Source organism: Prunus avium, chromosome 2 (assembly GCF_965620075.1).
Source record: "Prunus avium chromosome 2, drPruAviu1.hap1.1, whole genome shotgun sequence".
Taxonomy (NCBI): Eukaryota; Viridiplantae; Streptophyta; class Magnoliopsida; order Rosales; family Rosaceae; genus Prunus; species Prunus avium.
The window spans coordinates 37,644,617-37,657,139 of NC_142285.1; the positions used below are offsets into that span (position 1 = coordinate 37,644,617).

General features: G+C 36.0%; 2 protein-coding genes across 3 annotated transcripts; both read left to right on the plus strand.

The window, feature by feature from the left end:
* Positions 1-627: 627 nt before the first annotated feature.
* On the plus strand, positions 628-2,978 carry LOC110767904 (CASP-like protein 5A1). Its single transcript, XM_021971572.2, has 3 exons — positions 628-1,025; positions 1,573-1,705; positions 2,505-2,978. Exons 1-3 carry the CDS (start codon positions 802-804, stop codon positions 2,694-2,696), a joined length of 549 nt encoding a protein of 182 aa, XP_021827264.1. The 5' UTR covers positions 628-801; the 3' UTR covers positions 2,697-2,978.
* A 481-nt stretch (positions 2,979-3,459) lies between these two features.
* On the plus strand, positions 3,460-7,943 carry DCP2 (decapping 2). 2 transcript variants are annotated; one of them, XM_021971677.2, is made up of 9 exons: positions 3,460-3,617; positions 4,289-4,397; positions 4,703-4,854; positions 5,128-5,255; positions 5,512-5,607; positions 6,333-6,485; positions 6,881-6,984; positions 7,074-7,141; positions 7,508-7,943. In XM_021971677.2, exons 2-9 carry the CDS (start codon positions 4,318-4,320, stop codon positions 7,690-7,692), a joined length of 966 nt encoding a protein of 321 aa, XP_021827369.1. In that variant the 5' UTR covers positions 3,460-3,617; positions 4,289-4,317; the 3' UTR covers positions 7,693-7,943. The 2 variants fall into 2 exon arrangements, with proteins under 2 accessions (XP_021827369.1, XP_021827373.1); XM_021971681.2 differs by lacking the exon at positions 3,460-3,617 and adding an exon at positions 3,634-3,789.
* Positions 7,944-12,523: the final 4,580 nt, after the last annotated feature.

Below are 12,523 nucleotides of genomic sequence, written 5' to 3' on the forward strand. Positions count from 1 at the left end.
TAACTCCTATTTCTCCTGCAATTCCTTGCTCAAAGAAGAAAAAAAAGTTATTACAAGGTAAAATTAATTTGACTGGATGATAATGATATGATTTTTTTTGTATAGTTTTATACATACTATTAATGATGTATTCCATATGAACTTACATATTAATGGATGTTTGGTGTAGAGTACTCGCCTAATCCTCTAGGATTTTGTCCCGTTTTTTGTACTTGTTACCCTTTTGTCCTCATTAATAAAACACTATCGCTCTTGTGTTTCAAAAGACAAATTACTTTATATTGATCTAATTTATAGGGAGGAAATTCAAACTTGAATGCAAAGGACACTCTGACCTTATTTGTAATTTGTATATAATTGATATTGACAACATTTTAATCGTGTCTAGGTCTATAAAGGGACAAACTTTTAATTTAATGGTAATTGGATATGAATTGATATGTTGAATATATCCATATATAGGACTGCTAGGTTAGAACTCTCTCTTTAGGGCTGCTTCTACAGAATAAGCACTTTTATTAATGTTTTTTGAAATTGGTATTAAAAATTCAAGTGAATTCTAGAAATTGATTCATAAATGTGCTTCTCTAAAAAAAAGCACTTTTATAGCCAACGTAATTTAAAAGAAAAACACTCTCTTTCATTTGTCAAATAGCTTTAAACCCTTCCACAAGCAAGCAGAGTAAAACAAGACGCAGAAAAAGGAGGACGCTTGTAAACCCAGTCGTCTCTGCGTCCTGTCTGAAACGATAAAGGAGTGAGCTTTGGCTACTCTGAAGACTGAACAATTAAAAGCAAAATATGGTGAACGCCACTTGCCCTTCTGTGCACCCAGTAGAAGCGCCACCGCCGCAGACCCATGGAGAGCCCCAAAACCCGATGCCTCAGGGAAGAATGAACGACATACCGGGCATGCCGGGTACACGTGGAGGCCTGACCTTGCGCCTCAACCAGTTCGTCTTCGCACTCGTCGCCGGCTGCGTCATGGCTTCCACCCATGCAACCTCCACATACACCATCTTGCGGTATCTATCGATCTCTCTGGTTCTATTCGATTTTAAATATGTAATTTTTACTGGGTTCTCCTGCTTCTGTCATATGATGCATTGATTTTGCTCCTGCCATGGATTTTCCTTGTTTTGCTTCATTGTGTTTGTTGTGATCTTCTTTGGTTTGCTGCTTTGGAGTGTGGGATTTCTGCCAAATGCTAAATTGCTTGTTGTTGTGGATTTAATGCATTATGTTCGTTTTTACAAATATTGAAGCACTTTTTTCTTGAGAGATGGGTGATTTACAGTTCAATCAAACACACCACAACTCCTGTCAAAACGCTTTGATTCATGAAAAGAAAGAAAGGAGGAATTAGTATACATTAATTCTCTGTTATGTCTAATGTTTTTGAAGCCACCAGTTCCTTTAATTACACTTTTTTCTGCCGCTGAAAATATCTTCATGATGCCCGGGGAAGTAATATTATGCTGTTTTAGTTTTAAATGGGGAGTGGAATCACTTGATTCTCTGTTCTCTGTTTTCGTAGAATAACATGTCCATGGTTGGTGTTTGGTGTTTCAGCTACTTTGTTAATGCTGTCAGCTTGCAATGCTTATGGAGCCTTTCTCTTGGCTTCGTTGATTTATATGCCATTTTAGTAAAGCGCAGATTGCGAAATCCCAAAGTTGTCAGCGTGTTTGCCGTTGGTGATGGGGTAAGAAACAGTTCCTTTGGAGTTTTAACAAATTAAGCTTCTATTATGAAAAGGAGAGGAAGCCATGGTTGAGTGGCTTATGAAACCATGGAAAATTTCTGATACTCACTACTGTAATGTTGTCTTGTCTCTACTTTTTTCCAAATTATATTCGATGCTATATATATTGGAATTGGATCATGGAAATCATTTTCATCCAAATGGAAGTTAGGGACTATTTTTAGTCGTCTATGATCGTGTTATCTAGTATCGAAGAAAGTCAAAATATACTTTTCGTTTTAAAATGCAGGCTTTACCAGCTTCTGCATCAAATTGAATGGAACTAGTTAAGTTATTTTCCAGGCATCAAAAGTCTTTGTGCATGGATATAGATGTTCAGTTATGGTTTTTCAGGTCACTAGTGCATCTGGGAGGCACCTTGTAGAAGAATAAGCTTAACAAGTGCTAGACTAAATTTCTGATGGTATGATTCAAAGGTCCGTTGAATGTGAGAGAGGGATACTATTTGATAGCCTTTCTAACTAATTATTATGTGTAAACCTAGCATTACTTCTGAGAATTGATATCGTAGTTTCGAATGGATGACAAGTTTAATGGGGTCAACTCCTTTTGTTTGGGAAAGGTAAGAGGGAAATGATTTCCATGTTCTTTCTTTCGGCCTAGAAATGATATCTCTGGTCAGAAGGGGCCATATAGCTATGGCTTTAGGAACTATTGAGCCAATGACAAATGCATAGGCACTGGCTGTTTGCATATTTGTATCAACTCATTTCTTACATTTTCTTAATCCTAACTGCAGATCAGTTCCACAATCACATTTGCCGCAGCTTCTGCATCTGCTGGTATCTCAGTCCTCGACAGCAATGATTTTCACTCTTGTATACGCGATCGTTGCACAAGGTATCAGGCATCTATAGCTATGGCCTTTCTGAGTTGGTTTGCTGTTTCATCATCATTTGTTCTGAACTTCTGGACGTTGGCATCCAAGTGAAGTCATTGAAGGTTCAAAGGGATTTTTCCCATTAGGTTTTTGGCAGAATTTCTTAAGGTGGTCTTTGATGAAGTGCCTAAGGAAGCTCATAAATTATATACGCATGATAGATTTACCATATGGAATTATATCTTTTGCACACCATAATTAGTTTTACATACATGACTCTGCTGAACGTATTGCTTTTAAAGTTATTTCAGATCAAATTTAATACAGAAGAATGTCAAGCTTGTTTACATACATGTCAAGCTTTTCAAGAAGATTATGAACCCAACAGAGTCATGAGCCACCTAAGACAATCAAGTTATAAACGATTGTTCAACACGAACACGACATGATTATTGTATGCGTAACGTTACATGACAAGTATAATCTGTTTATTAATCAGACAAGTGCAATCTATTTGTTAATCAGATTGAATTGGTGATGTTTGTGTTTAACATGAATAACTTGTTTACAACTCAACACGATTAACTGTAAAGAATAATATGCCCGCCCTACAATAAAATCTTGTTTTTAGTTTTTCTTTTAATTGTAAAGAATAAACTCATTTTTTTATGTCGAATAAAGAATACACAGTTGGTCCATCATAAAAATGGGATGATTCACTATAAACAAATAATGATGATAGAAGAATATAAAAAATAAAAATAAAAAAATATTTTTTTTATTTGTCATTGCAGCCCTTAGCCATGATTGAAATATGAAGGGAGGGAAGTTGAAGGTGGCTTCTTCATTTTTAAAAGGATAAATTTAGTTTTAAAAATTACAAAAATATTAGACAATAAAAATGGGGACATAATAAAGTGTAGTCTTTTGGGCTTTACCACTCCCACAGTTTCCAGCTTCAGAAATCTTCTTCAAGTCCCTCGCAGAAACTTAACAATTGAGACCAGAAGTCCCTCGAAGAAACTGAGCAAGGTATAATCTTTTTTCCTTGAATGCCCTTAATCTCTCTCTGTTCGATTTGGGTTCGTTTACTGGAGCGAGATCTCGACCACTGTAACGTCCACGTTTCGTAAGCACTGGGCTGGTGGTGTAGAAGTTTCTTACGATTCTGAGAGACGGGAATTCTAGGTTGAGTGGCTTTGAGGTGATTAAACTGTCGAAGAGACTTCCAATTGCATATATTTTGCCAAGTCGATTTGATGATAAAGAAATTGATTGAATCTTGGTTGTATAAATCAGCTTCACTTGGCTTAGCTTACTTAGGTGATTGTACTGAAATCTAGGGCTCTGGGCAGTACAAATGTTGTTTCTCATTACGAAAATTGATCTCCAGTATTATAATTGTTCAATTTGGTCTATAATTGTATGATGAATGCATGAAAAGGCTAATTGGTTTATACCCAAGAAAAAAAATAACTGCCAGTATTTTCATAAATGTCACGAGGGAGTGTTTCTAGAGATGGTAAACATGGGTGTTGGTGCATTTTTTCAAACAATTCTTATTTACTGAAGCAAATATGAAGCATGCCTAATGCACATCAGCCATCACTAGTATCTTCAATTAAGGGCGCTTTTACTATTTAGAAACTTGGAGCATTGCCTGGTTTACTCACATTTACATTTGGTTTGCTTGTGACTATCAGAAACCAAACAGGGATCAAACAGGGAAGCCATGTCTGGCCTCCCTCGGTCCTCCAGTGCTCCGCTGAAGAACGGTCTTCCTCCCCAAGAACTGCTGGACGACCTCTGCAGGTGTGCAACAATAGATGCCCTTTTCCTATTTAGTTATTGTCTTCCTCTTCTCTTCTCTCTTTGTAGTGCTGAATCATAGGTCGAATAAGTGATTATAAGCTTATTTTTGAAAGTATGTGGACTGTGTAATTTATAATGCAATAAGCTTTTCATTTATACATCTCTATATCATTTTCTTAATACAAGATCTATTATCTAATCACCAATTTCTTCCTCTCTGCCTCCTGTTGCTTACAATTTATCTTTGTTATTCTGACTCCATTTGATATGGATCTGAATCTTTTTCTCTACCAATTTCCTTGCAGTCGGTTTGTTCTCAATGTTCCAAAAGAAGACCTGCAATCATTTGAGAGGATTTTATTTCTCGTGGAGTATGCTCATTGGTTTTATGAGGACAACTCGGTGGAGAAAAATCCATCGCTGAAGTCATTTAACTTGAAGGAATTCACTTCCTTATGTATCCTGTGCAGTCTATTAATGCTATCAGAGTCAAAATTTCGCTTCATGTTTTTTATATGTCACCACACTAAACCAAAAACATTCTATTCCTGGATTTCTTGTAGGACTTGCATAATTTCTCATAATACTCTGGAAGTATTTTTTGTACATGACATCATATTGTTTATTTCATTCAGTCTCTCATACCCCCTTATCCATGCTTATCTATTTGTTATTCCCCTGGTACTCCTTCATTCATTGGTACATCCTTATTTTCCTTAATATATTGCAGTGTTTAACAGCTGTGATGTTCTTAAACCTTATGTTGCCCATATAGATGACATATTTAAGGACTTCACTTCGTACAAGGTTAAGGTTCCTGTAACTGGAGCCATTATTTTGGATGAAACCTATGAAAGGGTGAGGATTTTTGTCAATGATTCTATAACTCCAAAATTTGACCTTTTTTAAAGACAAAATGAGTTTTCATAGGATACTCTCCTAATATGGTAAACCATTTGCTATTTTCAAACATGACTACTGGTTGATATCATAAGTTCTTGTTATGAGCATGCACAAACTTGTGTGTGAGGTGAAAATTTGGTCAACTATTGGAGCTTTCTTGAAGCAGTCTGATTTTTTCACTTGTACTAATTTACATTTGTCCAATTGACAGTGCCTACTCGTGAAGGGATGGAAAGGATCAAGCTGGAGTTTCCCACGTGGAAAAAAGAATAAAGATGAGGAAGACCATGCATGTGCCATCCGAGAAGTAAGATTATTTCTTATGGAGTTTTCTTTCTTAATCCAGTTCAATTTTTCTTCCTGATATTTACAGTGAGATTTCACAGCCCTCTCCAGTGAAGTTGACAATATTGTAAATGATTTTTTTAGCTCTCTAAGTTCTTATTTAGGTGCGTAATAATTGTTATACAGATAATAGATGATATATCTCTACATTTCTCTATGCCACTGTTGATGTGTCATGAAGGTAGAGGTGGGTGGTGTGTGCACAACTAATACGTTCAATGTTGCGTATATGCGCATGCATATCCATGTTCATCTTCTTGACATAATGAGATCTCCTTCTGTTAGTCAGAGCTGACAAAATAAACTACATGTGATATGGCTTGGGGATTTATATCATTCAATAACAATGTTCTTGTTGTATACTTTTGTGACACATTAGGAGCTTGTATGGGACAGGAAATTTTTTAGAACCCAACTTTTCCCCTAACTCTCTCACCTGTAGTAGGACCGATGATGTGGTGGGACTCACTCTTTGCGATAGATTTGGGGAAAGGATTGAGAGAATAGTTGGGTTTCACATAATCATCCTACGGTTATTGCGTATTTTACTAGGAAAGTTACTGGATGAATGAAACTTTACACCAGTAGGTCTTGTTGCATCATTTTTTTCCCCTCTGAAGGCGTGCACAACCTAGACAGATCTCCCCCTTCTATTATAAATAACCTGGTTTTTTGTTGTGAACACAGGTCCTTGAAGAAACAGGTTTTGATGTGACAAAACTACTTAACAAAGATGATTACATTGAAGCCGTATTTGGACAGCAAAGGGTGCGGCTCTACATTATTGCTGGTGTGAGGGAGGATACTGCCTTTGCACCACTCACCAAAAAGGAGATCAGTGTATGGGGTTTATAATGCATCAATGTTTATCTACGCTTTTTTTGTGTGCATAGATTTTACATTTCTTGGTGTAATTTATTCAAAGGGAAAACCAGTTGTAGTTTTAATTGTAGGTTATACTTTGGGGATAAGATATTGATCACTCAAAATATGGTATACCATCATGGTGGTCTGGATTTTTGAAATTTGTATTCCTAACATTTTCATAGAGAGTTTGTAGAACAACTTGCAGAGTTTTGTCTCCTAATTAAAATTTTAATTTGTTTTCTTTTTATTGGCTCTGTGACCTCTAAGTTTTTAATAAATGTCATCATCATCGTTAGATAGACTACATAACTCTTGTATCCTGCACGTTATCATAGGTTAAGCGCACAGCTTTTGTTATCTGTTTGCAGGAAATCGCATGGCACCGACTGGATGACCTTCAGCCTGCAAGTAATGATGTGATATCTCGTGGTATCACTGGCCTCAAGCTTTACATGGTGTCCCCTTTTCTAGCGTAAGTTTTCTTGGTATATAAATTTAATTACTTTCTGAAGTGTTTCAACATTTTTTATAATGTCTAATAGGACCAATTTCTTCCTACAGATCATTGAAATCCTGGATTTTAGCACATCAGTCCGCAATTGCTCCAAGAACTGATATGCCACTGAAAGGTTCTTTCCCTCCCTTTGAATTCTTTTGGTAGCCTATAAGCTTCAGGCATATATTAAAGTCGTGGGATAAAAAAAGAAAAAAGAAAGATGAATGATACAAAAGCTTGGAGAAACCAAAGCATATGAACATGAATAGTTTGCAAATGGATCGTGGTTTTCTTATCCATATAGGATACAATAGCAGTGGTATATTTTAGTATACAGTTTGTCATAGTTGAGCACCTAAATTGAATGCTCTGATGTTTCCATGATATGCACGTTTACATTTTTGTTTTGATGGTGAGTTGTCTTTGATCTTTATAAAAGCCCGGATTTGTCGGAAAAAATTTCGGCTTCCCTGATGAACTTTGTTCTCATCTTCCTTAGGAATCAGTATGTGGAAAGCAAAGAACAGCTTGATAGGGAGTAGCAACATGATAGTGGAGAGCCAATCAACTAAACCCGAACCTGATGTTCATCCTCCTGACACAGGACTTGGCAAGAGTTTCAGAAACTTCAGGTTTGACATTGCTCCAATCTTTCAAGCCATTGAAGCTGGTTTCCGTGCTTAAGCGCAACTTGCTTCTTGTAAAGTGGTTTAAATTCACATAGCTGGGTTTCCCCATTTCTCATGTATTACTAAATACTATAGAGTTGCGCTCATGTCAGATGTACATCATTTGGGTTAGGTTTTCAGTTGTGGGTTTATGTATATTTTGTATAGAAACCCACGTGTTTTGAAGGACAGAATTTTCAGTTGAAAATTGGATCAGAGATTCAGAGACAGATGGATGAATGAGAAAACCAGATTTCTGAAGCAAAATGATTTGTGCTCTTTCACTATGACAGATTGGTCTTCTGCTTTGTCTTCTAGAAACATTACATCTGTGAATGGTGTTCACTTAAACCAGTCTACTGCTTTCTGAATTACATTAGCCATTAGATAGAAAACCGACCATAATAGCCTTTTTGTTTACCTCCATAATGAAGGTGCCGACAATTGTGAAAATTTATATCGTTCTGTAGATATGCATTTCTGTATACGTTTGAACTTTGAAATGAGCTTTTTATGTGCTTGTTTATGATGTGATCCATGTGGTGATAAATACAAGCGACTGGTTTTTTTATTTTTTTATTTTTTTTTATTTTTTTATTTTTTATTTATAAATTTAAATTATTTATTTATCTGTGGCATACATTCTCCTTGGACTACTTTTTGAATGGTTTATTCAGCTGCTTTGGAGTTGCGGTGTTGGCCATGTGGCTCATGTTCTTCCTGTACACTATATTTCCTTTTTGGATTTGCTTTTACCTCAATTTCGACCAAGTTCTTGGCTTTTTCATCGAACAAGATTTATCTGAGATTTCCTTTCCCATTCATTTTTTGTCTGGGTTTGATCCTCTTGTTATGTAGAATTGACTGCAGATGTCATCATCTGCATTATGGACCCAACATACTTGAACATGCTCATAAGGCAGCCCCATAGCAATAACGTGCTAGCCTCACTCACTATGGTTCACGTAATGAGAGAGACAAAATGACTCATGGGACTCTCCAATAGAAGTCTATCGATCCATTTTCCGGATGATTCAAAGCAGAATAAAATGAGTACATGAATTGCAAAACCCGTGCTACATAGGATTAATTAATGAAGTTTGACATTATTCGCTAGTGTTAGTCCAAGGATTAGACTGTCAAGAAAGCTCTTTCTAATTCTTTGGCCACCACAAAGAAAGATGACCTAGAATAATCTACAAGAGGTCCAAAAATTTATGTTCGCTTATTAATATTAGTGGGGCAAATCACAGTCCTTCCTATTAGTTGATGCCCCACCATGCATGAAGAGTGCAGCTTTTTTGGACTCTGTATAGGCATGAATTATTATGTGTACGGTTCCTTTGATGATTTTGAAGATGCCTATTTGGCTTTGCTTTGCTTTCTTGACAAGGGACTTAATTTGTGTTGCAAATTTATCTGAATTTTCGATGCATCCCACCTTTTTCTTTTCTCCTTCTTCTTTTTCAAATGTTGGCTTCAAATTTATTGAGGTTTCTTTCCCTAGTGCTATAGACTTTTGTCAAAATAGCTAAAAAGACGTACCTAGTATTTTTCTTATGGCTTTGCAAGAGCCGTTAGTCATTATCTGTAAAATCATTGATTGATTTTAGACCTAATTGCAATAATTAATACAGTCCTGATCTCTTGGACCACATGAGTCCAAGAGATTATGGTCACCCACCGTTGGATATTAATCTAATGGTTCAAAAAAATTTCTTAAAAGGAGTGTAAGAGTAAGCGAACCATTAAATTTATATCCAACGGTGAGTGACCACAAATCTCTTGAACCCCTTTAATCCAAGAGATCAGGACTGATAATTAATATGTAAAAGTCCAGACAAAACAAGATCAATTGAAGCATAAAAACTTGTATGAAAAGAGAATAACACTATTCTTCTATTTTCAACCAATCACAAACTGACACGTTAAAAAGTTATCTCACGTTATTCCGTATTTCTCCAATTGAAGGGGTGTGAAATCTCATTAAAAATCCAACGGCCCATAAATCAACTTGAATTATTTTATTAGGAAAACTAACCGTCCAATTCCCGAGCAATGACGAAATAAAACTAAAATCGGACGGCTGATGGGATATGTCTGGCCACGTGGTCAGACGACCTTCTTCCTCTCACTGTCTTTAAACGAAAAAAATTAAATAACAAAGGAAAAATAATTTGGACTGTGCCGTCTTGTACAGGAATAACGGGAAAACCGGTGGGCCCTCATCCGTGGCATGCTTTGATTCGTTTGGCTACTAGCTTGAAGAAAACTGGTGCGGTCGACGGGGATGGTCGGTCAGTCCATCATCACATCATAAACGTGGTTTTTGTGCTCTTTTGATTTTATCAGGAAAATTATCAACAAATTTTAAAAATAAAAATTATTTATGCATCCCTTAATCTTTGACTCTCAACTCAATTTTAATTAAAATATTTTTATATTTGTTTTTTTTATTTTATAGAAATATATATATTTGTTCTGCAATTGATGTTATTGACAGCTTGAATGAACATGATTTTTTGACCAAACCAAACAAAAGAGAATCAATTTAAATCATTGAGCCTACTACAATATCTCTCTAAGAAATGAAAAGAAATAAAATTATTGGCTTTAAGTCATGTCTCTTCGTTTTTCTCTTTTGGGCTTCAATCATGTCGTTGGTGGTGGGGGGGTGCTTCTCCTTCACTTCACATTCATCACCAGCTTCATTCTTTTCAATCTTGTCATTTTTCCTTTACAGTCTTTTTCCTAATCCTTCGATTACTCTCTTCCTTTAAAGTAAGAGCACGTTGGCTTTAAAATTGTACTTAAAGAGAAAAACTTATACACTTCTATTGCATTATCCGCTCATACACCTGTTATTAACGTTTGCTTAGGTGTAATGTAATGGCATGTGTGCTGGAGGTTGAGGCTATCTGAAATTGCTTCGCTGGCCGACCGCCCAATGACATATGGCTTGATCTGATTTGTTCCTCTATGGGTGTCTGTCTCTGATTCGTATTCGAATCCACATAACGTAAGCATTGTCTGCTAATCATAATCAATAAATAATCATGGAGGAAAGGATAATGGTTAATTAGTGTGACACTGTGAGAGGCCAAAAAGGTCTGCGGCTCTCATCGCTGTGCTCATTTCTTTAAACACTGAGAAAAAACGTCATCAACCCTTTTTTTTAATTTTTTGTTAACGCCGTTTTATTAAATTAGCGTTTTCTATTTCTGGTAACATGGAATATTAGTCCCATTACCAACCCACTTTGTGGAGCCGAATAATTTAATAAATAAATTGTGGAAACAAAGTTAAAATAATGTGCGAGGAAAGGAGGTGCTCTTTTAATAAATTTTTACTTTAATTTTTTATCATTTATAGTTTCTTTCATATGGCGTAAATAAAATTTTCCAAAATTTATCCCCAACGGTCATGAAATGTCGTTTTCTCATTGAATACGATATTTCAATCTACCATCATAGTTGGCAATTGGTAATGTCTTGTTCTATGTCTCGAAACACACATCTTCCTCCCACCCATATTACAAGAGAATTTTGAGTTAATTTCCTTTCCTATATTAGAGAAAAAGCATAAGATTTTTATTTTATGTGTGTACAAAAGATGAATCTACATAAAACATTTCATGTATTTATTTTCTTTGATTTTGTCATCGTGTATAATATGGTGAAAGAAACAAAAACAAAAAGTGCATGAAATGGTAAAATCAAAGTCTTTCAAACGTTACGAGAAGTTTTTGAAAGTAAAATTTACTAGTATATGTCCATCCATACAAATTATAACACGTAAAAAGTCTAAAAATTGAGTTTAAGATATTGGTAATATAAGACGTATTATAATTTAAATGGAGAAAAACCTTTCATATATCATGTTCCCACATGGATAAATAAACAAAATCTTTAGGATTGAATGAATAATAATTAATTATGAGGTGCTTTTTTTTTCGGTGGGGGAGAGAATTATTATATGATGAACTGGAAAGTGACGTGGTATGCCGTGTGTTTGTGTGCCTCTTAGCCCAACCCAACCCAATATCCAGCAGTAAGCCTAAAGCAAAAGAATGGGACCCACTCTCCCGCTGCTATGCCGTGTGTTTTATTAACGTTGAAGAACCGCCAAGCCATCTCCAACCATCCATTTGTCGGCCTAACTTAGCCGATTTCGCGGTGAAGCAAGACGACCATCCAGCGGCCCATCACCACGTGATCGGCTTCTGGACGTGTGGCTCACAGCCCCCCACGTGTCACTCCATTTCGAAGCTTATTTTGACCATCGACAAATATTTATTTACGTGCGTTTTTGGTCGTGCGTGGGGGTGGGCCGTCTGCGCCCAGCAGCAGCAGAGTCCGAAGGACAACAACAGTGCTGTCTGCAGCGTCGGCTGTCAAATACAAGGACTACTGTTGGGTTTTGGCCCGTTGCGAGTCACTACTACTCACTGAGTCATTTTGAACGCGCTGCACGCCCTCTTGCCAAAAAAATTCTCTTTATCATCATTGAATTCTGAATCATGCATGTCTTTCTTTTTCCATTTCTGATTCGAATAAAAGCATTACACATAAAATAAAGGATTTTGAAAGGTAATATTCATATTTCCTGCAAATTACTGAACATAATTCATCAAAAACACAAAAAAAAAAAAAAAACTGTTATTTATAAAAATGTAAGAATTCCTACTTGAAAATATTTTCCTAAAATAAATAGTAGTGATAAACAAGGTTCATAACTTTTTTTGTCCTTTTCGCTAGCTATAATGGCATATGAGGTGCCTTTTATTTATTTATCAATATAGTATTTAGACCCCAAAAAACATGTAACATAAGAAACCTCACACCAAG

Bases quoted from the DNA above. Each gene is read 5' to 3' on its own strand.
- DCP2 (XM_021971677.2), top strand. From the start codon at position 4,318: ATGTCTGGCCTCCCTCGGTCCTCCAGTGCTCCGCTGAAGAACGGTCTT. The intron at 4,398-4,702 runs GTGTGCAACAAT...ATTTCCTTGCAG, and splicing joins CTGCTGGACGACCTCTGCAG to TCGGTTTGTTCTCAATGTTC. The intron at 7,142-7,507 runs GTTCTTTCCCTC...CATCTTCCTTAG, and splicing joins AACTGATATGCCACTGAAAG to GAATCAGTATGTGGAAAGCA.
- LOC110767904 (XM_021971572.2), top strand. From the start codon at position 802: ATGGTGAACGCCACTTGCCCTTCTGTGCACCCAGTAGAAGCGCCACCG. The intron at 1,026-1,572 runs GTATCTATCGAT...TTGGTGTTTCAG, and splicing joins TCCACATACACCATCTTGCG to CTACTTTGTTAATGCTGTCA. The intron at 1,706-2,504 runs GTAAGAAACAGT...TCCTAACTGCAG, and splicing joins TGTTTGCCGTTGGTGATGGG to ATCAGTTCCACAATCACATT.